The sequence below is a fragment of the Ambystoma mexicanum genome, chromosome 5q, assembly GCF_040938575.1.
Source record: "Ambystoma mexicanum isolate Mex_15411 chromosome 5q, UKY_AmexF1_1, whole genome shotgun sequence".
Classification (NCBI taxonomy): domain Eukaryota; kingdom Metazoa; phylum Chordata; class Amphibia; order Caudata; family Ambystomatidae; genus Ambystoma; species Ambystoma mexicanum.
Genome location: NC_090933.1, coordinates 93018161 through 93045149, shown reverse-complemented (window position 1 = coordinate 93045149; position 26989 = coordinate 93018161). Strand labels below are relative to the sequence as shown.

Genomic DNA, 26989 nt, shown 5'->3' with positions numbered 1-26989 from the left:
TGGGCTCCACTTACTTACAGCTGTTATTACCAATCGTGGCATTGTAAAGACCCTTCTGGGTCTCAAGGCATTACAACAGTTCCCCAGTTCAAAAAGAAAACTCTACAGGAGGTCTCGATCACCGTGCACTTCTCTCGCCACCACTCCTCTAGAGCCTGGTCTGAAAACACAATGCCACAGGTATTGTTTCCTACCCAATTCTCTACGTCAGAGGAATGGGAGGGAGGCATTTAGGCAAAAAATGCTTGACATCTTTGTCCAAAGACACAGCGCCATCAGGGCTCACCGCACTTGGTCGACCCAGCAGGGACCCTACACGGGCCCACGACTGCTTGCCTTTAGGCTCAAACACAGCTCCCACAGGCAAAGACCAGTTGTTAAATCAAGCCGCTCTGTCTTCTGACATCGGTCACTCTGCACCAGCTCGATCTTCCGGTGTGTCAAGCCTCCTCAGGAAAAAGGTCCACTACCTATTGAAGCCTTTATGTCGAAGATGATGGACATCTTTGACGGGCAGGGTGATCCCAACCCCTTTGGGCTGGAACCTTTATGCCCTAGGGAATTCGGGGATTTAGCTGGGGGCTTTAGAAGATGGAGATCTGATTGACTTCACTTCCAATGTGCAAGAGGTAAGTGGGCTGAGCACATCTCCGGAGTTGGACATGTTACTTATGCCAACTGCATGTTAAGCACATGCTTCCTTTCAATGCCTAATGGCAAATGTGGTGAAAACTTTGGGTTTGTCAGTCCCTTGCAGACCATAGGTTTTGTTTGAGGTAATGCATATTCTGGACAAAGACCCTCAAAGGGCGATGTTGCTGCCCTTTAACCTGGCCGTAGAGTCCCTGGTGTTGGAGATCTGGGAGAAACAAGCTTCAAAATGCATAAACCAGCACCCCTTGATCTGGTGATTCTCTTTGCACGCCTTGCTGGAGAGTCCTGCGGTTCAGGCTGCCATAGCAAACCTGAAAAAGGTCCTCTTTCCCCTCCTTTCCTCCTGACAAGAGATAACAAAAAGCTGGATGCCTGTGCTAGGAAGATTTTAACTTCATGTAGTCTGAGCCAGAGGGCAATCAATGCCTCCTGTGCTCTAGCAAAATTCTTCTTATACGTGTGGTCGTCAGTCTCGAGAACTGCAAGGACTACCTGCCAGTGAGGTGTGAGGGGTTTTGAGGTCCAGGTCAAAGATGGTAAATGTTCTACCAAATTCAACAGTCTTCCTGCGACAGCCGAGGAGGGACACCTGGATGAGATCCTTTTGGTTTTGCCCTGGATTTTCAGGCAAAGCTCTTGGAGATGTTGTTTGACAGCAATAAGCTGTTCAAAGCAACGGCTGGTGAGTCCCTCCAGAGGTTCCAGGTCCTCAAAGGCAACAGCTAAGTCCCTGGGTCTAGTGGTGCAGAAGGGGATTGCAGCCCTTCTCCTCTTTTTCCCATAGGGGCAGGGAGCAGGCTCCCTCAAGCAAGAAACGGTGCTACCCAGCCAGTGTTAGGGGCTGGGGTACTCCAAGAGGAGGTTTGTCCACCTAGACTGTGCCCCCAGCAGCCCATAGTGTGAAGACCTTGTGAAGGATCTCGTGCAACAGTGATGGCCTGGACCACTGGGTTCCTGCAAAAGTTTAAAGACGTACCACAGGGTTTTCCAGAAAATTCCTGTATGAATTTCTAGGGGTAGGGCTGAAGGGGGAAAGACATCAACACTCTTTGCAATGATTGTGATCGTCCTCTTCTGTGAACCTCAAGCAACACTACCCAATGACCTCCTTTATTTTCCGATGTAGACACTGCGGCTTACAAAACTGGTTGCCTGAAGATGAAATAATTCTGGCTGATGCTCTCAACCTCCCTTGAATGTCACAAGCTCCTCCACCGTTTCCACCACTGCAGGCCTCGCCACAGCATTTCTTTCCTCAAACAGCAGAAGCAAAGAGAAACTAAGGATGAGGGGCCTCATAAAGGGACCAGATACATCCACTTAAGCTGCTTATGAACTCCATAGGCACACCACTCAAGCTGCTTCTTCACTCCATAGGTGCACCCCCTCTCTGCTGGCCGCACTTCACCAATGGACGAGGGCGCTCAGGCAGTGCGAGGTAGAGGTGCCCTTTTAGGTGAGTATAGCAGCATTACGGGCCCTGCTTTTATCTCTTATTGGTCCAGTCTTTATGTGGCATGTTCTCCCAATCATCTAACCAATCTGATCTGTGGTACTGCTCAGCCAGGGTTATTATCCTGGGCAGGTACCATTGTTCTCAGATTTGGAAAACCTGGGCCAGACACAGCACTCCTGGTCTTTCGAGCAGCCGCTCCTCATAGTAAACCTTATTGTTTAGTTTTCTTGGACCTTATCTGCATCCTCCTGTCACAAGGGCACTAAATTACCTTTTTATACATTTGGAATCATTTATTTTGTGTACATGTGAACTGAGGTTTTGTCAGGAAAATCTGCAATATCTTAAGTATTTCTTAAGCGTGCTTACGGCACAGCCAATCCACTTCTACTCCTCTGCCTCATAACAGCTAGACACCAAACTTGCAAAGCCAAACTAAAAAGGAATGTAAAACGCATTTCGAATTACACTTAGTCTTCTTTGCCCTTATTACACCTCTGCCACTTCATTCTTAAAAGAGGGGAATGTTTTTTTTTTTATTGTTTTCATCATGCTCCAGGCGAGATTGTTTCATAAATCCATTTAGAAAATGTGCAGCCCACAAATTAAAACCTTCAGTTGCTACTTCAGAGTCCATGGACCTGCTCGGAGGGTCTTTGTTTACAAAGGAAACCTTTGCCCCATCTGACAGTGGTCATGGATGCCTCTTTGAAAGCCTGGGGTGCTCACCTGGAAGATCTTATGGTGAGCAGCCTCTCGTCCCCTATGAAGCCACAGGAACGGATCAACCGTCTGGTGTTGCAAGATATCAGGCTGGGCCTGATTGCCTTCCTTACATCTGTGCAAGGATAGTGTCTGTGCGCGTGTGTGTCAATCCTGACTGATAACTAGGCGGCCATGCACTTCCACAACAAGCATGATACTGTGGGGTGCATTGCCTCTGTGCAAGTAAGCAATGTGACCCGTGTATCTGTGCTCTAGAAAACAATGTGTCTTTGACTGTGGCCAATCTTGCCAGGATATAGAATGTAATTGCAAATGTTCTTAGTAGGCAAACATCAGTCTCAGTTCTGGCGACGTCTGGCTTTTGGGGCACTCCTGCAATGGACCTCTTCCTTTCCAGGGAGGACAGGAAGTGCAAGTTATTCTACTCCCTTGTTTTTCCTCAGCAGGAAACACAGGCTTACACATTGGTTGTGGAAAAAGAACTTCAAACTTGTTTGTGTTACTTTTGTCCTGTCATTTTGCTAGTTTCCAGGAGACTCTGGAAGTTCAATCCATACTGAATATGACCACTCCATGTTGGTCCCAGAGGACATGGTACCCAGAGCTTCAGGAAATGTCCATCTGCACTCCCAGGAAGGGTGGAGCTGCACTCCCACTCTGAGGACTTTTCCTCGATCTGAGCCTCGGCAGCCTGAATCATCATGCTTAGCTGCCTAGGCTGAGGTATAAGCAGGGTCACTTGTGGGATGACGTCCTGATGTGCCATTTCTGCTCAGAGGCCTGCTACCAACTTGGTGTTGGGAGAGACTTCTGGGCCCTTTTTCCCCTCCAATGTTCACTGTTCTGGATTTCCTGCCGCCTTTGGCCCGGTCAGGCCTGTAGATTGGCACTGTGAAAGGGGTACCTGCATGCCAATTCAGTTGTTTAAGATACCCCTGAATAGGTCCCTCCAGTGTTATGCTGTTTTTACAGGAACTATGTAACCAGCTTCCACCGAATCAGTGCCAGAACTGAGCTAAAATTCTAATAAATAAAATAGTTTGTTCCTGCATGAGATTAAAATTTATTTTTCAGCTTCCTTTTGAGAAATCTGTTCAAGCAGTTGCGGTCATGTTCCATAAGGCTCCTCACCCTTACTGTGATTTGCCTGGTAGCCATCACTTCTGCAAGAGGGGTGAGTGCCAGGCTTTGTCTGTCAAACCTCTGTATTTTTTATTTTTTTTATTTTTTATGGTGTGTATTTTTTTATTTTCTTTATTTAGGTTTCAAAACGAATAAGTCAGATCATGATTACTTGATTATTTAACAACTTGTTCCATATATATCAAATTTTCTTTACATAGGCATATTCTTGATGACAAGATAAATAAAATAGATCAACGAGACAGTATTCATAGCATAACATTAAAAAAGTTTTTTAAAAAACAAGGAACAATCAAATATATGACATTAAAATACAGTTATAAAAGTAGGAGGGAACAGGGTTTGCTAGACAGATTTGAACAGTGCATTAAGATACTGTACAATTGCGATACGGACTGTGAGTGTCTTGTTGGTAAAAAGCCAGTACCACACTTGTGTTTGATTCATAGGGAGTAGATACATAGTGACTCTTGAAAAATATTCTTTCTCAAATCTGTTAGATCCGGGCATTCAATTAGACAATGATGTAATGTTTCGTTCTGATCTATTGATTTGCACCATCTACAATAGTTTTGCTCGCTGGTTATCAGTTTTCATTTTGCTAATACATCACGTGTATTCCAAAGGTTAAATCTAAATCGTAGGTACTCACTGCGAATTTGGGGCGTGGGCCATCTATAAAGATAGTCAGCCATCATTCCCAATTTCTTATGGCCAAATAACCTTATATCAAATTCTTTTATCGTAAGCATTGGCTGATGGTATTAATCCAGTCCATCTGGTACAATTTTATTTTAGCTCTGCCAGGAATATGGAACAAGTTACTTACCTGTAACTGTTGTTCTCCAGCATGGGTCTGGCATGGATTCACATGCTCATGAATATGCCCCGTCGTCAGGCTGGGAATCCTCGGTAAAGAAAAAACCAGTATCAGTTTCGTTTCTGATCTGTCTTTCGTAGTAATAACCAATCACTGGTCTCTGCGTCATACTGACCACAGCCAATGACTGCCCTCTACCTAAGCACCGCCTCCGGCAGCCATCTTCAGATTTGGAAGCACGTGAAGTGGCAGTATGACCAAGTGAAGAGTCGCAGAGGGGTAGGCGGGAGGGTTCGCATGTGAATCCATGCCAGACCCATGCTGGAGAACAACAGTTACAGGTAAGTAACTTGTTCCTTCTCCAGCATGGGGTCTGGCATGGATTCACATGCTCATGAATAAAGAATACATAGCAGTACACACATGCACAACCACGGGAGGTGGCAAAGGCTCAACATTAAGCATTGCATCAAACTCAACATTAAGCATCTTACCTCCTCACCAGGCTCACCTCAGGGGAACAGGTTGCCCAGCACTGCTTGGCCGACCCTGGACTCCTCCCTGGAATCCCGATCGACGCAGTAGAACTTCGTGAAGGTGTGCGTCGACCTCCACGTAGCAGCCATTCATATGTCCAGCAGGGGCACACCAGAAAGGAACGCCGTGGTAGCTGCGATCTCTCTGGTGGAATGGGCTCTCGGACGGCCGGGCAGCGGTCGGTTTGCCAACCGATGACAGTACATGATACAGCCGGAGAGCCATCTGGAAATGGAAGCCTTCGAGAGAGCCTTCCCCTGATTGACAGGTCCAAAGTTCACAAAGAGTTGTGACGTCTTCCGAAAACACTTCGTGCGGTCCACGTAGAACTTCAGCGCTCTAGCCACATCCAGCGAGTGCAAAGTCCTCTCAGCCGGCGACAAAGGCGACGGTAAGAACACAGGCAACACCAAGGGTTCGTTGAGATGGAAGTCCGACGGTACCTTGGGCATGAAGGAGGGGTGCGTCCTGAGCACTACCCTCGTGTCGTGAAAAGTCAAGTACGGGGCCTTGCAGGAAAGGGCCTGGATCTCTCCCACCCGTCCTGCGGAGGTGATGGCCACAAGAAACGCTGTTTTCCACGACAGAAACTTCAATGGGGCCGAGTGCAGAGGCTCGAACGGAGGTCCCATGAGCTTGGTCAGCACCACGTTGAGCTCCCACGCCGGGGCCGGAGCCTTCACCGGCGGGAACGATCTGAACAGTCCCTTCATGAACTCTTTCACCAGACGATGAGACCACAAGGACGTCCGTCCCGTGGTTCTGGTGTATCGGGAGATCGCAGCAAGATGAATCTTGATGGACGCGTGTGCCAGTCCAGCTTTAGCCAGCGTCAGCAGGTACGGCAGAACTTGGGGAGCCGTAATCCGTAGAGGGTTAATCTTCTGTGCGTGGCACCAGACAGAAAACCTCTTCCATTTGTGTCCGTAGCATTTAAGAGTCGAGGACGCCCTGGCCTTTGCAAGAACCTCTCTGCAGTCGGCCGGTATGTCGTATCCTCCAAACTCTAGCGCTGCAGGAGCCAGGCCTGCAAGTTCAGCGATTTCGGGTCGTGGTGGAGGATGGCGCCTCCTTCCCTGGAGAGCAGATCCGCGTCCACCGGCAGCTTGATTGGCGGGGACGCTGACAAGTCCAGAAGGTCCGGCAACCATATCTGCCTCGGCCACGCAGGTGCGACGAGGATCATCCTGCACCGTGACCTCTTGAGCTGGTTGACGAGCCGGATTAGCAGTGGCAAAGGAGGGAACGCGTAGAGGAACAGGCCCTCCCAGGGGAACGAGAAAGCATCGCCCATGCTCCTCGCCTGGGGAAACCTGCTGGCGAACCTCCGGCACTTGGTGTTCGTCGCCGTCGAGAACAGGTCGATCTGCGGTGTGCCCCACCGTCGGAAGAGGCGATCCACTAGATCCTGCCGTAGTTCCCACTCGTGGCACGAGCGCAGCTCCCTGCTGAGTGAGTCGGCGATGGTGTTTCTTATCCCTGCCAGATGAAACGGCACCAGAAACATCCCTTGGGCGACTGCCCAATGCCACAGGTCCTGCGCCTCCTTGGACAGTGCTGGGGACCTGGTTCCGCCCTGTTTTCTGATGTAAAACATGGTGGTGGTGTTGTCGGTGAAGATCCTCACCACCTTGCCCTTGAGGGACGGAACGAAGGACCTGAGGGCCCAAAACACTGCACGGAGCTCCAGGACGTTGATATGTAAGGATTTCTCCGTCGGGAGCCAAAGGCCCCTTGCGTGCAGATTTTCGGTGTGCGCTCCCCACCCTTCCAGGGAGGCATCCGTGGTCACTGTCTCCTGGTGAGCTGGGGTCTGGAAGTCCATGCCCGCCGTCAGATGCGCGCGGGTGCCCCACCACCGGATCGCTCGTCGGAAACTCTCGTCGAGTGTGATCCTTTCCTCGAAGCTGCCCGTCGTTTGGATCCAGCGCACGTCCAGGAACTCCTGCAACGGGCGCATCCGGAGCCTGCACATGGGAATGAGGTAGATGCAGGAAGACATCATTCCGAGGAGGGACTTGATGGACCTCACCTTGGCCGCGTCGGCCACCAACATCCGCTGCACCTTGCCCAGGATGGTCCTGGTCCTCTCCTCCGACGGGGAGGCCAGAAGGGACACTGTGTTGAGCCTCGCTCCCAGAAACAGAGTGTCTTGCGCGGGTACCAGGTGGGATTTGGCGTAGTTCACGGAGAATCCCAGGTCCGTGAGAAGTTGGACGGTCCTTGCCGTGTGAACCACGGCGAGCTCCCTTGTCTTGGCCCGGATGAGCCAGTCGTCCAGGTAGGGGTAGACGTGGATCCCTTCGCGGCGCAGCTGAGCCGCCACCGGTGCGAGGCACTTGGTGAACACCCTGGGTGCCGACCGTAGACCAAAGGGGAGGGCTTTGAACTGGTAATGCCGCCCTTGGACCACAAACCTGAGGAATTTTCGGTGCCCCTTCAAGATGGGAATATGGAAGTAGGCATCCTCCAAATCCAACGACGACAGGAAGTCTCCTTCCTCCAGCTGACCCAGGACGTGCTGGAGGGTGACCATCCGGAACTTTTGCGTCTTGATGAACTTGTTCAGACGTCGCAGGTCCAGGATGGGGCGCCATCCCCCCGTCTTCTTCTTCACGAGGAAGTATCTCGAGTAGACTCCGGAGCCCCGAAGCCTCTTTGGGACGAGTTCGATGGCGCCCTTCTTGAGCATCGCCTTCACCTCCAGGAGAAGTTGAGGGACGTGAAGTTCTTTCCTGGCCACGGGGGGGACGCGCGGACACTTTCTTTGAAACTCGAGCGCGTGGCCCCGGGCCAAGGCGTCCAACACCCAACGGTCGGTGGAGATGGACTCCCACACGCTGACGAAGCTCGCCAGCCGGCCTCCCACCGGGGTGCTTCGGTGGGGGCCCGACCCCCCGGCCGGTTCAATCCTGCTTCGACGAGGCTTTAGCACCTTGTCATTGGCGACGACGGCGGGCTCCGCCAGGCTTGCCTCGTCCTCTGTAGGCCTCCTGAGATGACGAGCGGGCCACTTGACGGTAGGAGGAGAAACCGCCGCCGGAACCTTTGGAGGCACCCTTGCCTCCGCTGCTCCGAAAGGGCGTTCGTCGCTGTTGCAGAACTCCAAGGGCCCGGGCCGTCTCGGTGTCCGCTTTAATGGCCTGAAGGGAATCGTCCACCGTCTTCCCAAACAGGTTGTTCCCATCGAAGGGCATGTCCAGGACTCTGGTCTGAACGTCTTGACGGAAGTCCGTAGCCTTGAGCCATCCACGCCGCCTAAGGCAAACGCTGTTGCCCAACTGGCGTAACCCAGTGTCGGCGATGTCCGTCGCAACGGTAATGGCGTGGTCCGAAGCCATCTCACCTTCCTGCAGGATCTCCAGGGCCTCTGCCCTCTTGTCGTCCGGCAAGAAGTCCAGCAGGGGAGCCAGTTTGTACCAGAGCTCCCTGTCGTATCGGGCCACGATAGCCAAGGCGTTGGCAGCTTTAATCGTCGTCGCTGCAGACGAGATGACTCTGCGTCCCATAGCATCCAATTTCTTTCCCTCGCCGTCCGGTGGGGAAGTCGATGTGGAGGCCGCACCCCCCCCCCCCGCTTTTTTCCTGGCCGCCGCGGAGACGACGGAGTCCGGAGTAGGCTGCGCCCGGAGGCACAGGGGGGCCGTGTCCGGGACCCGGTACTTTTTCTCGTACCGGTCTCTTCTAGCTGGCGTCGTGGACGGGTTCTTGAGGAGGGTGAGGCCCTCATCCCAAATGTCGTCCAATAGAGGCACCGCGAGGACCGTCTTCCTCTTGGCCTCGCGCCGCTGATAAAGGAAACCTTCCTTCTTCTTCTCCTCAGGGCAGAGTTGGAAAAGCTCGGATGCCCTGGCGATCATTGAGTGGAACGATCCAATCTCGTCGGGCGGAGAAGCCCTGGTGGGAGGCGACGACGGTACATCCTCGTTGTATACCTCGTCGTCCGTACCCGTCGCTGCCGTGTCAGTCCCCGTATCATCCCCTCGGGTGGACGGGGAGGAGGGCTGGAAGGGGCGCGACGGCTGAAAAGGAGGTGGAGGGTGGATCCTTCTTTTCTTGGTAGGGGGAACACCAGAAGGTCCCGGTTCTGGGTCCCCCGACGGGAGAGGTTCCGTCGGCAACGGTAGTCTCGTCCTTATCTCAGAGCATAAGGACTGTATAGCCAACAAAAAATGGCCGCCGAGTTGTCTCGCGGCGCTGGCAGAGGGAAATCCGACGGGCGATCAGGGGCCCCGTCGGTACCCTCGACGATGTCGTCGTCACCTGCGTCGGGATCCATCCCGACGGGCCGGTCTTCTTCCACGCCGAGGCCGTGGCTTAAGACCTCGACCAGTTCCTCCTCCGAGGTTGAGGCCGAATCTACGACGACGCCCTGCCCCCCCTTTTTCTTCCCCACGGGGGATTTCACGGGGGTCCTATCGATGGGCACAAAAGAGGACTCCCTCCGAGGTGGCAGGGAGACTCTGAGCCCCGAGGTCGCCACCACTGGTGTAGCCTCCACAGGCTGAGCCAGGGCCGCCGCGACAGTTTCGATAGAGGGCTTAGCCGGATGGATTAAGGCCTTCACCACCTTAGGTGCGCTCACCGCCTTATCCTTGAGGGGGGGGGACACTGCCTCGCTCCCCCTCCGCCTTCGAGCTCAACCGGGGCCTCTCCAGGAGCTTCGCCGGGTGCTCAGCCTTCCTCTTACCCGACCCAGAGCGTTGGCTCGTGGTTGATGGTGCCGGGGAGGGTGCGCCCTGCCTGGCGCCCGTAGAGCCCGACCGTTCGGCGCTCCCGGTGCCAGCGGACTCGCGGTGCTTGGCCTTATGTTGGACCCCCGTCGCCGGGGCGTCCTCAAAGGTCTTAGAAGATCGCTCGGATTTCTTCCTTTTCTTCTCGCCGGATGGGCTCTTCCCTTCTAGCCAGTTGGCGAGACGTTGATGGCGGTCCTTCATGGTCCGCTCCGACATGTTGCCGCAAAACGCACAGTCCTTCTCCACGTGCGTCTTGTCCTCATGCAGGCAGTAAAGACAAAAAGAGTGTTCGTCCTCCTTGAAGACGTTCTGCAGCTGGCATCCAGGGCAGACCCTGAACAGCTTTCCGGGCGTCGAGCTTCCCTTCTCCTGGGCCATGGCCGGGCCTGAGAAACTTCTGGAGTCCTCCAAAAGCGTAGCTCGACGGAATCTTCACCCTTGAGGGGCGCAGACGAATCCGAAACGGGTCCCCGTTGATCGGATGGTGAGTCAGTGGAGCTTGAGGCTCTTTTGACCGAAAAAACGAAGTTTTTGAGAAAGAAACGTGAAAAAATAGCACTAACTCTCGAGAGCAATAGCACGAGGATCCCAACACATGAACGTGCGGTAAAAATCTGAAGATGGCTGCCGGAGGCGGTGCTTAGGTAGAGGGCAGTCATTGGCTGTGGTCAGTATGACGCAGAGACCAGTGATTGGTTATTACTACGAAAGACAGATCAGAAACGAAACTGATACTGGTTTTTTCTTTACCGAGGATTCCCAGCCTGACGACGGGGAATATTCACGAGCATGTGAATCCATGCCAGACCCCATGCTGGAGAAGTAAGAGTGTTTCCAGCGGAATGTTGGCATCTGCGAGGATGTCTAAAGTATGTTCTAACCATTTGTTTGGAAATTAATCCTTAGATGTCATTAGATACCGGGCCAACATACCAACAACATTTAAAGCTGTCAAATTGGTTAAACATTTTCTTAACAAGGCACATCTTTTCCATTGAACTTGCCAAAATAATGAGGATAAGCCAACTTCAAATCGTATCATTGCTCTTGGTGTACAGTTGGGAAGGCATAGAGTCTTTCTCCAAAATTCCGCCTCGATCGCATCCCAAAAGGCTCGTTGAGGTAATGTCGTCTCCTCTCCATACGTTAATATGGGAACTACTTGGGACAAATTTGTTAGGGCTGAAACTTTCTCAACAATTCTTGGACCTGTTCCAATTCGCCATTTAGCAGTAAGTAATTCATGGTCACTATAGTGCGAGTTCACAATCTGAAACGCATCCACTGCAGGGAACAGGGAGGCACTTATATAAATGTAGTCAATCCACGCGACAGAGACACCCCGACGCCAAGTTGGATGAGCAGGCATGTCAGACTCACAAGATTCATTAAGCATCACCAGGTTATGGGAAGTCGTAAATTTGTCCCAAGTTTTTCGTCTTGAATTGGATTGCTGCGCAGTTTTGCCTAGGCAATTGAGATTGAGATCACCTCCAATGATTACATGTTTAATTGAGCTATCTAACGAAATTGCGAGCATAAGCTCGTAGAGATTCTCAATAAAGCGTGCGTCCGCAATGCCCGCTGGGTTCCAATACAAGTTGACAAAAGCATATACATTCAATAGAGTGCTAACCTTTACCATTTGCATGAAACCATTTGTCGTTGGCCATTGACACGCTATGGTTCCTAATTGCGTTTTAATGGCAACAAGCAGACCTGATGAGGGGCGCCCATTGGTTGATTTTAAAGCAGCATTAAGAAACACATCATAGCCATCTATTAAAGGGGGATTCATAAGCCACGTTTCTTGAAGCATTATGAAGTCATATTTTATAAGATCGCAGAAACTCACTGATAGATGCTTATAGCCTCTCATATTCCAGCTAACCAATGAACCCCAATCACCCGATACGGCTTGTATATGCTAACTTTGAGCTTGTGAACAAGAGCATACCACAGCTTTCAACTGAGACTTGGGATCATTTTTGCGAATGAAGTTAGGATTTTTGCCACTGGGGAACTCTTTTTTTAGGTTCATTTTTTTGGAGATTTTGGACATCAACAACAGCTGTTTCAAAACCCAGATTATACAGGGAGACTTTTGCTTGCCATATGGTTTTTTGCACAACTCTAGAATTAATCAAAAAGTTTATGCTCGGGATTGCTTTATTTCTAGGAAAGTCGACCCGTATGATGTCAGATGACCTAATGTCTTCTAACTGCGGTATATCTGAAAAGATTGCCAACGCTGCTCGTCGATTCAATACATATTGTGGTAATGGTGCCGGTCGACACGTTAGGGTCAGCGTATAGGGAGCTGGAATATGTCTTACTAGCGGAAACAGATCTTCTTTAGGTTCACACACCTTTATCACTTCGCTTTCCCCTACACTCTTTACTTGGATTGGATTAAAAAATGTCAATGTCGATTGAAGTAATTGTATGATTTGAGTCGAATCAATTGTAAGAGGCTCACCCACTCCTGGATCACTACACACCGGGGGCTCAATTTCATTATTAAGAGTTAGATGCTGGTTTATTCACTTTGGCTATTTCCATTCCAACAGGCGAGGCCAACAACTTTCAAACTTTCTTTTGAATTGTATATGATTGGGTCTGGCTTGTGATGTAGTACTGTCTACATTAGGGTTACTCCCTATTTTTAGTACTTGGGCCTCTGCGATCATAGGATTAGGAGGTGCTCTATTTGAAGGTAAAAGATTCGACATATAGGCGTCCACAGCTTTTTGGATTTCCGACCGCTGCAATGCTGAGGGATGTTTAACCTTTGGGGGTACGTTTGATTGGGGTGCTTGTCAGGGTTGTTGGTCTGTGATCACATTTAGCAAATCATCAAGTGGTGCATATGGTGTTACTTCGACATTCTCTATATACTGTTGGAAGCAAAGGTCACCTTTTTCGTTAAATCAAATTTTTGATATTTTTTGGTAATCGCTTTAGACGTGAGAATAAAGTTCTTTGTCACTTTTGGCATCGAAATTGCTTTAATGAACTGCTTAGTTTTTGCTCCACTGATTTTCGTTTGAGAATTCTGATTTTTCGGTAGTTTCAATTCTTTCGTTATCATTGGAGGGATTGTTTTATCTTTATTAAAAATTGTATAAGCATTTTTTTTTCTTTTTTGGAGGAACAACTGAAGATTGTTGTGCACTCTGTGATTGTTGGGAATCAGCCATTTATGAATCCACAACGACAACCACCGGCAAAGTTGCACAGTCGGCATCTACCTCCATGGGTTTTAAACTGACTTCCGTAATGAGGTTGTGAAACATCAGCAATGTCGGCTGCATTATGGAATCAGGTGTTGGATCACTGATCGTCTGAGAACATGCTGATGCCATTGACACAGGAACTTTTTGTTTAGAATTTAGTATCTGATGTGGTAAAGATTTGTGTAAAAAAAACAAAAAAAAAAAAAGTCGTTTCACGTTGCCATTGTAGTATTTGTTCTATCTGCACATGCTGAATACACATTTTTCCTTCTAAAGTTTCGAAAAGTTTAGTCATAGTTTGCAGGGCTAAATTCATGGTTGTAAAAGTAATTTCAAGCACTTTAGTGATGGAATCAGAAGGAAGCACTCTAGATGGTTTGGGGGAATCACATGCTTTTAGTGGTGTTGGGGCAGAGTAAGAAGCTATGGAGCTGACCGATGTATGACTCGAGTCTACAAATAGAACCGGGGACTTTGATAATGAATGAGGGGACACCTCATTACATGATCTAGGGGTTTGATCATTCAAGTCACTCACATTTAATTCACTTACACGGGGCACAGCCTCCACTGCGATACCTGCAAGAAAAGGTGCGTTAGAGATCGCGTCCAAAAGCGTGTTATCCGATGGAGCAAGATGTGATAAAAAAAAGACCACTGATTTTGTTGTCTGACCCGGAGGACAATGGATTTCACACGCTTTATCTTGTAATATTGGCGGCATGACGGCACCCACACTCTCCTCTGCGTGACTTGTTTGTGGGGCCGAGATAATATCTCCCTCCAGATCCAAGTCTTTGCAGTACTTCCGAATGTCCGCCATTACCACTTGTTTCAGTATGTTTTTTTTTTTTTTTCCTTTTGGTGTTAGGGGATGCTTGGCTGGAGTTGAGCTCATTAAGGCCGTAGGTAGCTTTGTACTTTTTATAATGGATGAGCCAGAGTTTAGAGGATTAGCGAGGGTATGGGCGGAAGCGGGCATTCCCGACTTCAAAGAATGTAGTGTGCGCTGCATGTTAAACAACTACGCTCTAGCGTATGGCACTGTTATATAGCGGTGTTATACTCCGCTAATCCACACATCCACTCCGCTAAGTTACACCGCGCTGGACCGACCGAGTGCTCCCTCGCCGAAGAGGCACTCGGCAGGCACTCCGCTTGGCGCACGCGCTGGTGCGTGCGGGTGTCCGCCTTTACGTCCTCCGGTCAAAAGGGGGCGTGGCCTCAGACAGCACCAGTAGAATGAAACTAAAGTAAAAGAAAACAAGCTATAGTCTTGTAGTATAATGAGTCAAGTAGGCTCTAGTTACTCACTGGCCATTAAGTAACATATACCGTGCTAAAAAGTTCACAAGGCACGAAGCAGGAAAACAATGAATCACACTCGTGGAGCAGCTGAAGATTCCGGATCGGCTAAGAGGCAATCAGCAGGCACTCCGCTTGGTGCGCGTGGGTGGCCGCATTTACGTCCTCCGGTCAAAAGGGGGCATGGCTTCAGACAGCACTAGTAGAATGAAACGTGCTAAAAGGTTCACAAGGCACAAAGCAGGAAAACAATGAATCACACTCGTGGAGCAGCTGAAGATACCGGATCTGCGAAGAGGCACTCCGCTTTAGTTTTTGCCAAGGAGATGAATGAGTGCGATACTGTTCTTCCTTCCCAAGTTTGTGCAGGAATTTCATCTCAGAAGATTCAACTTCCTGTGTTTTTCCCTCTGCCTCATCCCTTTAAGGTGGCGGAGAGGTTACATTTGCTGGACCCTGTGTGTGCACTTTTTGACAAGGGGCATCAGGAAAGATGAATAGCTGTTTGTGGGTTACGCTGGATGCATGGCGGTCACTAAACAATTCCCGAATTTTAAGATCTCGCTGAGAAGGATATACCTGATAGTCTCAGTGCTCATTCCGGTAGGAGGCTGGCTGTACGTCTGCCTTGCAGAAAGGTTCTCCGTCTTGTATATCTGTCAAACAGCTCCATGGGCTTCACTGCACACATATGCTAAACATTACCTTTTGATTGTCTGTCGGGGCAGAATGTTCGCTTTGGCCAAGCAGTCCTCTAGAGTGTTCTAGTGTAGGTGCTGGTTTTTTCCTACTCCAGATTTTTGTACTGCCATGGGAGTCTATTTTAGAAGAGGAGTATGTGGGAGTAAAGAATCCATTAGAAAAGTAGATCACATAACTCTCAGTAATGTTCTTTCTGATAGATTAGTCCTTCCTCCCACAGATTCCTCATCACCCTGCCAACCTGCACCTCTTGGCTCATACATCACATCTGTTCTGTAGTCCCTCAGCTACCGAGTGCTAAGGAAAAAAGCAGAACTGAAGTCACTGGGCACAGTGACTCCATATATACTGGTCCGACATCACCTCCAGGCGTTCAATGGTGCTGGGACTGGGCCCCTTGGTGACTGAAAAAGGTTCAGAAGTCAGCTAGAGAATATCGAAGATCAGAATTCTGTGGAAGGACAAGTCCATCATAGAGAGATGTCCTTTGTTAATTTGTAGTCCTCCTCATCCCAGTCCCTCTTTCATGTAGCATTACCTCTTCTTATTCTTCTTCAGTCCCACTTTCTTGGCAAGATTAATCTTTCTAATCACAGTCCCTTTTTATGTTCCCGGTCCCAGCCCAGCCCCGCCCCGACCCAACATTTACATTTTGAGAATCAAAGGTTGCAGATCCGGTTCTAGTGTATACGAAACTGTAGATTCACATGAGCATTAACCACTTTCTAAAGTTATTCTATAATTATTTACAATGTTGGGAAACTATTTTTGACATTCAATTTAAGTATGCATGAAAGTAGTACAGGGTATATTACATCTGTGTGGATATGCCCAATATGTCTTGAAATGGAGCACAAACATGTTTTACCTTGACTGGTAACTAGCAGTGAGGTCAATGATGGTGCCATCGTAACGGCATCGCTGATGTGTGCCGTTAAACGAGCACCTTAACATCAATTTGATTAAAGTTTTTTTGACTGAATATGTTTGAGGGTGTGCTACTGAGGACTCCTTTGCCTGGCAGCGGGATAAGCGCTAAGCATGTGTGTTTATGAAGAGGTCCATACTGGAGAACTACTTTTACAGGTAAATAACAATGGCATGGTCCCTTATGACACAACCCTGCTTAAAATCTTAGATGGGGATTCATTTCTAAATGGACCTGTTCTATATGTACACATGCAACTTTGTACATCCATTTTTGTTGCCTGTTCTACTCAACCCCGGGCTCTGTATAGCAACACTTTGTCGCTCAAGGTTGAGTGTCTGCTTTCCAAATAAGTAAAATAGATAATTCAATATCGTTTGTCTTCTTCATTACCTTATTGTTAACATGTATGTTTTTTTTCTTCAGGAGTTTACGCCTTTGGATTCTTGTTTATGCTACCACAGCTTTTTGTGAATTTTAAGGTAAGTTGGGTAAATATTTCTCTGTTTTTCTTTTATTTTACCATTAATCGTATTCAAATTAGATCAAAGGATACTGTTGCATACAACGCTGCAGATATATTTTTCACTTGTGATTCACGCACTGTCAATTTTCGCTTGGATTTTAATTCCCCAACTCATCCCTTAGTTACCTCCTTTGGACCTGTCTTAGTCAAAAAGAGTGCATGTCTGCACAGCTATTCAATTTCTGTTTTTCATGAACCAGGAACATCCTTGCATACTTTAGCAGAACTGCTCAAACATTTTGAAAACGAGGATCACATCAACTGACAATAAGTGGTAGCTACTTTAGTCCTAGCTTGTATTAAGGAGCCTTCTTCGTGATTTTTGGTAGTTGAATAAAATCCAATGAGCCTGTTGGCATTTCATGATCTTTTTGGTCTACTCACACCCATCCCAACTGTTTGGAAATCCCATCACCTTTTGTAGGAATGAACCCTGCGTCTTAAGATTCATGTAATCTTTTTAAAATGTTCCGGTATTGCTCACGCATGCCCTTGTCAAATCTTGCCCCCCCTCCCGCTGAGCATTCACCTTTGTTCTTCCACCTAACCAGTGATAGCGATTAAACCAACCTCTCAGTGACTGTGCTTATTATTTTTGTTTTAGCCTGGCTCTTTAAGCCTTGAATATTTACACAATTGGGTATAGTCTGATATGTATATATATTTATTTCGGAGGCTTATGGATCTGCTTAGATCACATGCTATGCATAGGCCGACATCTGGTGTTAGTCACAGAGTATTAAATGATTTATTTTCGAAATTCGAAAAGGGACGTTGACTGTGCATGCTAGTAAAACTGTTCCTAGTAAAACTATCCCTAGTTAGTCGCAAGTTGCAGAGTTCTCTTGCTTAAACTCCTTTATTAGCAAAGTTTAACTTGATAATTCTTCTCCTCGTCTTCCGCTTCATGAATTCTTCAGTGCTCGACAGACGAACGGCCCCAGCGTCAAAGAAGAATCTCTTTCGACGGACGACTGCGGCCTACACGGGCCTCACCGTGCTTCAGCCCTTTACAGTAGGGAGAGTGGGGGAGGACACATACTTTTTATCTAGACAATGTCTATTTCGCCACCTTCCCTTCCCATTTATTGTCGTGCTGCCTTTTTCCTCCACTATGGAAAATAGACCGTGTTAAATTTTGCTCTTCTTGCGGTCGACAATTTCCCTGGAAGGACATGCACCGGTTTGTGCAATTACTGTCTTCCACAGGATCACGTTGAGAAACATTGCTATTTACGCTCTAATTGCCTACTTTGGAGGCAAAGAGCACGTAATTCATCCTAGAACCAGGACGCAGAAGGACGAGCTTCTAGGTTTGAGTGCCTAGATCAACCAGGCTGGGATCAGTGTTTCGCACTTTAGTTTCATCATTAATGTCCTCCTTAGGCACTGACTGCCAAGCTCGCTTAGGGACATGCTGAGATTGGGACACTGGTAGGCTAGATGTCAGGGCCCAATAAAAAGGGACAATAAAGTGGTCTGACCAGAAAACCAGAAGAGCTCAGAATACTGACACCTCTGACACAGGCGTGAATAGGAGGTTCAGCGTGTTTCCTAAGCCATAGATGGGGCATTTTACGTGTTGAAATAGTTCCAATTGATTCATGGCAGTGATATATTTACAGGCTTTATTATCTACAGGATCATTAACTCTGAGGTTGAAGTCACCAGTGATCAGGAGGAAAGCGTGCTGAAGGTCTGCCTCAAGATTGAGAAAGGCATTGCAAAAAGTAGAGTCCAGGCCAGGAGGATGATATACAACCATCCAATGGATGTAGAGAGCCAGAGATATTGCGACGTGGACAACCAACGCCTCCATCTGTAGATGATGATTTAATGTAAGCACTGTGAGGAGTAAAACAAGAGTTAAAAATAATAGCAACGCCACCCGCAGTGCTGGTTGTAGTGTGGGCAAGATGCAAAATTTTAAAATTAGGGGCAGCAGAGGTACTAAAACAGGGCCTGAAGTGTCACACAACCAGGTTTCTGTAACAGATACGAGGTTGTGGTAAAAGTCCAATAGCATATCATGGAACTATGTAGCATGCAGTGAGTGTGTGTTAAAAAGCAGACACTTGAGAAAAGGTTGCACAAACTTCACAGTAGATCTGATGTTATCCATCTTACGGAAGTGTGAGAAACCAGAAGGTGTCTCACCCGGTAGTGCCTGGGGATTTGTCATCCAGGTGGCCAGAACACGGCCATCGCTTTTGGATCCATTTCCTGGGGGTGGAACAGTGCGGGAGGATCCCCTGGGTGAGGGGTCTTGTGGGAGTTGGACACCGGATTGCGAGACGTGGTATCCCTCCCCCTACAACACCTTTACCCCATCCTACCAGGTAGGATATGGGGGAACCTTAAACCCTTCCCCACCACACCCCGTTCCCTTCTCTAACACTTGCCCACGAACAGCCCGCTTTGGGAAAAAACAGACTTGTACACGAGTACTGTACCTAACCTGTCCCGGTGTTATGGTCAGGGGAAGTCAGGCAATTACTAAAAATCACTCGCACATGACTTCCAATAAACTTCTCCACATGGATAAAAGGCGGAGCACGAGAGCACACTCTGAGCGAGGCAAAGCACATGAAGGAACAGCAGTTTCGAGCTTGCAGCTGAACGAGGGGAGAAAGACGGCAAACCTCGAAGGGTTTGAGAGAAGGGAAGAAACACCCTTGACCTATTCGGCAAGAAAGTGTAAGGCCAGGCAACCAGACTGAAGAATCCTGCTTTTTGTGTTGAAGATACCGACGGCCCTCCTGTGTTACTGACCAATTCGGGGAGAAGTAGCAGCAGCAGCTGCTATGGTATCTTCCTTGGCTCCAAGAACAAAGAAGCACCAGAGAGATCAACACAGCCAGTGAGTTGGGGAGACTGATGCAAGACCGGTCTGTCTTGAAGTCAAGGTTGTAAGCGGCAACATTGTATAACGAGCGCTGGAACTAACATTGTTAAATGTGTGTGATGGAAGACACAATCAAAGGTAAACTGCTGATGAATGTTTGAACTTGAGAAGGCAAGATACAATACCGTTGACAGTGGTCCGGCACAGTGAATGTGCTCTATCGAAGGACTCTGTAAGGTATCCCACCTAGAGAAATGAATGTAGAAGATTGATGAAAACAATTGTCTGAAGTGAATTGAAGTGGTCCTGCGACGGTTCAAGCAAAACCCATCGCACATTCTAAGCTTCGATTTTGGTAAAGAGGATCCAGGCCCGAACAAGGGGGGGTGGTCCATAGTCTGTGCCTAATCTAGGGCATCCAAGTGTGAACATTGTGATGAAAGGGGGCCTCCGCCTGAAGAGGGTGACCCATGATGAACATTGAAAGCGAGAACTTGGCATGTAAAAATCCTGATGGGAATGGAACTTTGAGACATTGTTACGACAGACCCTCTGCAGTAAGCGACTGTTATTGGAAAAGAGACTTTGGCGGAAGGCACTGATGTCTGTGCTTTGAGCTGTATCCTCATGGCAGAGAAGCCAGAGTGTGTACGAAGTTCGACCGTGCCGCCTTGCCCGTGCTGAAAACATGGGGAAGGAAAGCCAACTGCTCAACCGCCCTGACTTATTATTTCTTGAACACTTTTCTTTTTGCATACACGATTGTCCCAAACCCTTTTGTGTTTAGAAGTAAGGATTGGCAATAGGTTTATTAGTAAATCAGGCATTCAGACCAAATAAATGTGGACGTGTCAAGCATCTATGTGGGCTCCTCGCACACATTCACCAAACATTACTCTCTGGATTTCCAGTTGGGGCAGGACGCTCGCTTTGGCCAAGCGGTCCTCTAGACCCCTTGATCACAGATCAACTCACTAATGAAGCCCAACAAGGCCGAAACACGTGTCTGGGGTTGCTGTTGGTACTCTTGTTCAGAGGAGATTTGCCTAGCATTTCGGTGCTGGACTGCCCTTGTTTGCGTGACCAGACTGATAAGCAAATGGGGATTTCTCCAGCATTGGATCTTTCATAGATACTCATGCTTGAGCATTCCTCGTCGTTACTGGGAATCCTCAATAATTTGAAATGTGTGTGTGTGTGTGTGTGTATATATATATATATATATATATATATATATATATATATATATTTCTCTGTCATCCTGGCTCTCCCGCCTTCCCAGACCGGAAAAGCTGGCTGGCTGCAAAAGACAGCTGTCACTTTAAGAGTTTTGGAAGGGTAGTGCTAAGTCACGTGTGCGTTCCTCCGTGCGCCAGGCCCACACCTCACCCCTACGTCACCAACGTTCCACACCCAGTTCCTGTTTTTCCACCTACTAGGCGGCTCAGAATTTTTGCTGTGCTGCGACTCCCTTTTCGGGGCGTTGCTTTTCTGCTGTCCATCCCTTTTTTTAAATGTTTTTATTTTATTTTTTAGTGTTTGGTTCTTTATTTTAATGTTTTCAATTTGTTGTGCTTCCCTCTATGCATGCCGTATGCGACAGGTTTCAAGCAGTGCATCAGTTGCCGGGAGCATTTTTCTGCGGCCGATCCCCATCATGCCTGGTTCCGCTGTTTGGGTATAAATCACCTGGTGAGTACCTGTGTCTTTTGCTGTGGGATTCACCCAAGGTCTCTGTGGACTCGTCTTCTCTCCATGTCACAGCTGGGACCGCTACTGAAGACAATCGAAGACTTTGTTCGGAACAGGAGGGAGGCCGACCTCGGTAAGAGGTGGACTGTACCTTCTGGTGAGGTACTAGTTTCGGCACTGGCTGTCGGTACCCAGGGGAAGACTGCCTCCTCAGTTACGGAGTCTTCACAGGACCGTTCCGAGGGAAACCCCCCGGCCTATTAACCTTAAAGTACCTCTGGGTGGGAAAGGGTCTCAGAAGACTGCTATCCAACAGCTTGAGGTGGTCAAAGACCTCACTGACACAACAGCAAGAGCAGTCACTAGTGCAGGCTGCATGCTTAGGCATGCATATTTGTCGGCCTCTTCTCTGCACCAAGATATCCAGGAGAACGTTTTGTTTTCATATTAATTTAAAGTGCAAATTGGTTGATTAAAACCGTATACACCATCACATAATATCCATACATAAAGGAAACCATTAAAAGAGAAGACATTGCTTCACAATATTACTCAACACTTGCATAGTAACCTAAGAGGAAGAAAGGTCCTATCAAGTTCCTTCCCATGACGTACATATAGCATACCTCTGTATTATTTCATATATTCAAAAACACAGACATAACATTATTCCTTCAATTATTTAAACATGGTACACATCCAAACATCCTAAATACACAATAAATCATTAAAAGGGGGGATTGTTAAACTTTAAAAATTGCTCTCTTCCATATATAAAAAGCTGCCCCAATATATACCGTAGTTTTGGCCTCATAGATAGTTGGCCAAAACTGGTCAGACGTTATCATACTTGGGTCACTCACCAATTTACTGTATCCTTTATAGTACCATTTTTGTAGTGTTCCACACTTGGTGAGTATATGGCTAATGGTTTCTACCTCCATATTACAATATAGGCACAGTCTTTCTTCCCATGGTATCCCCTTCCAAGTCCCTGTGTACCTGAATGGAAGAATATTAAATGGAAGTTGGATAATAAATCTCACCAAATCTCTATTTCCAGTTTTTATCAGGTAACTTCTTGGAGTTGTGGGTTTCAGTCCTTGCAAGGCATATGCGCCATATCGTTTCTTTTTATAGAGACATGTCAGGTTTTTACTCAAATCCAAGACTAATGCTTCCTTTTTAAGATGTTTAAATGTAATATTAACCTCCCCTTTCTCGGGGAAATTCAAATGTATTTCTGTGAAGAAAGAGTGTTATATATTTTAAGCTAGACATGTAGGCATTCAATTTTCCTTTCTCATTCATATTTTTACCAATAAGTCCCAATAAACTCTCTTCCTCCCCTTCCCACATCAGTCTTTATTTAAGTCTCTGCGCCCTGATCCCTGCAGGATTTCGGCGCATTGCAAACACATTAATAAAATAAAGTTTGCAACACTGTATTTTCCACAGAGTTTCCAGCGAAATTAGCCCCAACTCGCACCTTAAAGCATCTATTGGAGTAGACCCAGAGAGGCCCAACAGAGGTCTCCACAACTTCACTTCGTTTCCCTAGATAACCCATTGTACTTTCCCTCCACTGATTCCAGTGCATAAAGTGCCCCAGGGATGATACAGCTTTTATACACTTTAAGTTAACCTTCAATAGAGTATCCACCCCTACCTGACATGTACTTTCTTGGAACATTCCACTTCTTGGTCACCTTGGACTCTACCATTTCATGATAAAAACCCGTTAGGAGGATTATTCATAATTGGGATGCCCAAATAGGGGTAAATATCCACCACCTCCAATATTTCAGAATTAATGTGCCAACGAAAAAGCAGTCTTTTCTTTCTTTCTTTCTTTTGGGCAACCCAAACACCATTATCTTAGTTTTACTAATATTAATATTTAAATTATTTTCATTTGAATATTGATACAACACATTTAACATCCTTTGTAATCCCACCAGTGTTTTATTCAATGATATTGTGTCGTCCGCATACATAAGTCCACTAATGGCCTTTCCTCAAACTTTAGGAGGGAAGTTATTTATAGTTGCATATCTATCCCATAAGTCAGACACGTAAAGGTTGTATAGCACCGGTGATGTTACACAGCCCTGTTTAAGGCCCATATTAGTTTTAATTACCGGGTAAACTCAATCCCCTTTGCCTATGCTGATAACAAAAGTAGCATCTCTGTACATTTCCTTCAAAAAGTGTAAAATTCTGGGACAGAGTTTTCTATCCATCAATTTTTCCCAAAGTTTACCTCTATCAACACTGTCAAATCCCTTAGAGTAATCAATATAACACGCATATAGTCTTGTGCCTTTTTTTATCCATGGTGTCTGCGATGAAGTGGTTCAGCATGGCCAAGTTGTCGAATGTACTGGATAGGGAGTAGTCCCTTCTCTTTACTCCATTTATCAATTCTGTCCACTAACAGAGAGCAGGACATTTTGCAGCTACTATCGGCCATTGCTAATAGGCGATAGTTATCAGGGATTTTTCTATCCCTTTTTAAAAAAAAAAATGGGTACAACTATAGTTTTCGCCAGCTATCCGGGATAATACCCTTTTCGAAGGGATTGTGTCCTCCGACGTATTCCTCATCTTAGATATATCCTTCCAGCTCTGCTGGCCTCGGAAAATTTTTTCTCCAGAGGGCGCTGCGCGTCGACGTCCCTCGAGTCGATGTCCTTCGACAGCCGCCGTATCGACGCTTGACGTCATCCTGCCTATAAAGGCCGCGCGCATGCGTCCGTTGCTCAGTTCCGTTTTTCCGCGCTACTCGGTGCCTCGGAATACTGTTGCTCAGTTCTTAGTCAGATAATCCTATCTACCTCGAGTTATTCGATCCGTACTCGATGGCTTCCTCGTCGGAACCGACAACTCCTCGATCCCGCTTCAAAAAATGTCGAGATTGTGGGAAAAAGATGTCGTTGACTGATCCTCACAGAAATTGTCTGTGGTGCTTGGGAGCCGAACACCATTGTTCGGAGTGCGAGGACTGTATGTCCATGACAGCTAAGGCCCTGAAGGAGCGTAGGGGGAAGCTGGAGAAAGGTAAGACTTTTAAAGCTTCTTCTTCGTCGACGAAGTCGAGACATTCGTCTCCTCGTCACCATTCGCGCTCCAGGTCTCGGAGTGGGTCTCATCACTCCTCGAGATCGAAGCACTCGAAGAGGAGACGTCGAAGATCCCCTTCTCCGTCTTCCTCTTCCTCTGTTTCGCCAAAAAGAATCCCTTGCCCCACGAAACATAGTTCCCGGGCTGAATGGGAGGAATTCAGAAAAAATATGATGAGCGTCTTCGAGAAAGCGGCCTCGACCCCCTCGAAGACTGCCGAGAGCGATGCTCTGGTCGAAAGACCCGAAGGTCAAAAACGCCGCGAGTCGCAGTACCCGGCGAAAGAAACCTCTCGAGCGCGTCTCGAACCCTCGAGTAGGACTATGACCTCCAAACCTTCCTCGAAGGTTCCGTCGAGGTCGATGTCTTCGACGCCGTTGTCGAAGGGAGCTTCGACACATGGGTCTGTCGACTCGACGCCGGCCTCGACACCGGCGTCGACGCCGGCCTCGACACCGGCGTCGACGCCGAGAAAAGTCACGGTGACCACACATCCAGTGACGATCCCCAGGCCCTCGACGTCGATGGCGTCGATATTGTCGAGTAGAATTCCAATTCTGTCGAGGTCCTCGAGGCCTCCACCTCTGTTTTCGACGCCACGCTCGAAGCCTTCGACGTCGGCGTCAACGACATCGACGTTTTCGAGGCCAATAATGACAAGTTCGGCACCCTCTGCCTTGGAAATGGGATTTACTCCCTTTATGAGTTCAGAACAATTGAGAACTATATCCTCAATTTTAGAAGAGGGTGATTTGTCTGAACAAGACACATTTGAGTTACAGGAACCTGTAACCCCGGTTAGAGAGGAATTTTCCTCTGAAGAGCGCAGATTAAAGGATCTTCATGATTCTTTACATGAGGCAAGTGGGTTAGACACTTCCCCTGAGGTGGATTTTGCTAAAACAGACCCGGGGAGCATGCTGAAACCCCCTACAGAGCCTTAATGGCCAGGATTACAGAGTTCATGGGGTGGTCTACACCTTCACAATCTTTCCAGCAAGATGACCTCACGGATATTCTTGACAAAGGCCCACAAAAGGATCCAGTGGTGCCCTTTCATAAAACTCTTCAGAGAAAGATCATGACAAACTGGGAAACCCCAGATGTAATACCAGCAGTAAATAAAAAACTGTCTGCAAAGTACAGGGTATCTTCCACAGACCCAGAGTTCTTGTCTAAACATCCATCCCCAGAAAGTCTGGTGGTAGAAGCAGCATCCTCTACCGATGTCAAGACGGCTTATCCTACAGTCCCACAGGACAGGGACGATAAAAAATATGATGCTATGGCAAAGAAAGTCTTTTCAGCATGTAGCATGGCGTTAAAGTCTGTTAATGCTACTTGCACCCTTGCTAGGTTCAGCCATACACTTTGGGAGTGTGCTTCTACAGCGGCTGACTGCATCCCGGAGGGAGAAGAAAGGGATGCGTTCCTGAATATTATACAGGACGGTAAAGACGCTATGTGCGAATCCCTCCAGACGGGCATTGATTCGGCTGACAGTATCAGCAGAGCAATGGCGGCAAGTACATCAACCAGGAGGTTCGCTTGGTTGAGAAAGTCGGGTTTTGCCCCAGATGTGCAAGCCAGGCTCTTGAACATGCCATTTGATGGCTCTTCTTTGTTCGGGAAAAAGGCGAATGACAGTTTAGAGAAACTGCAAACTTCAAAAGCAGCAGCAAAATCCCTAGGAGCTGCAATCCGTCAGACTCCTTTTCGTCCCACAGGAACCTCTGCGAGGGGCAAGTCCTTTCGCTTCTACTCCGCATTCGGAAGAGGTAGAGGACGACCGGCTCAAAGGGGTCAAAGAAGAACTACCCGAGGTGGACGGGGTAGATATTCTAAAGCCGCAGCAACAGCAGGTGCCTCTTTACCATCGGCATCTGCATCAGCCGCCCCAAAACCACTCTGAGGACTCCCCTCACAGGACACCTGTAGGAGGCAGGTTGACTCAACATCTGACGGTATGGCAGGCTATCACGTCAGATGCTTGGACATTGGAAACAGTCGCCCAAGGTTACTGCCTGCCTTTCCTACGTATACCTCAGAGTCATCCACCGGGGATCAGCTCTCAGAAAGCTCCAGATCCGCTCCTCTTGCAGGAAATTTTGGACCTGCTAGAGAAAGGTGCCATGGAACCGGTACCTGTAGCGGAGAGGAACAAGGGCTGGTACTCCCCTTACTTTCTCATTCCGAAGAAAGACGGAGGACTGAGACCCATCTTGGACTTACGAGAATTGAACAAATTCCTCAGGAAAGACAAATTCAAGATGGTCACTCTTTCTCAGATCCTTCAGGCCCTTCAGTTCCAGGACTGGTTGGTATCTCTGGACCTTCAGGACGCTTATTTCCATGTGCCTATCCATCTCAAACACAGGAAATACCTGAGGTTCGCAATTGGCAACTCTCACTATCAATTTCGAGTACTGCCATTTGGGCTGACCTCCGCCCCGAGGGTCTTCACCAAGTTAATGTCGGTAGTGGCTGCAAGTCTAAGGAGGGAAGGGATTCACGTCTACCCCTACCTGGACGATTGGCTGATCAGGGCTGTTTCTCCAGA

The 26989-nt window shown here is 47.9% G+C and overlaps 1 protein-coding gene across 1 annotated transcript in view; it reads left to right on the top strand.

Moving 5' to 3' along the window:
• Positions 1-26989, top strand: part of CLPTM1L (CLPTM1 like) — a 938124-nt gene that overhangs the window by 786508 nt on the left and 124627 nt on the right. The window contains exon 14 of the mRNA XM_069620583.1: positions 16670-16725. Within this exon, the coding sequence (XP_069476684.1) occupies positions 16670-16725 (56 nt within the window). The remainder of the gene's footprint in view (positions 1-16669; positions 16726-26989) is intronic.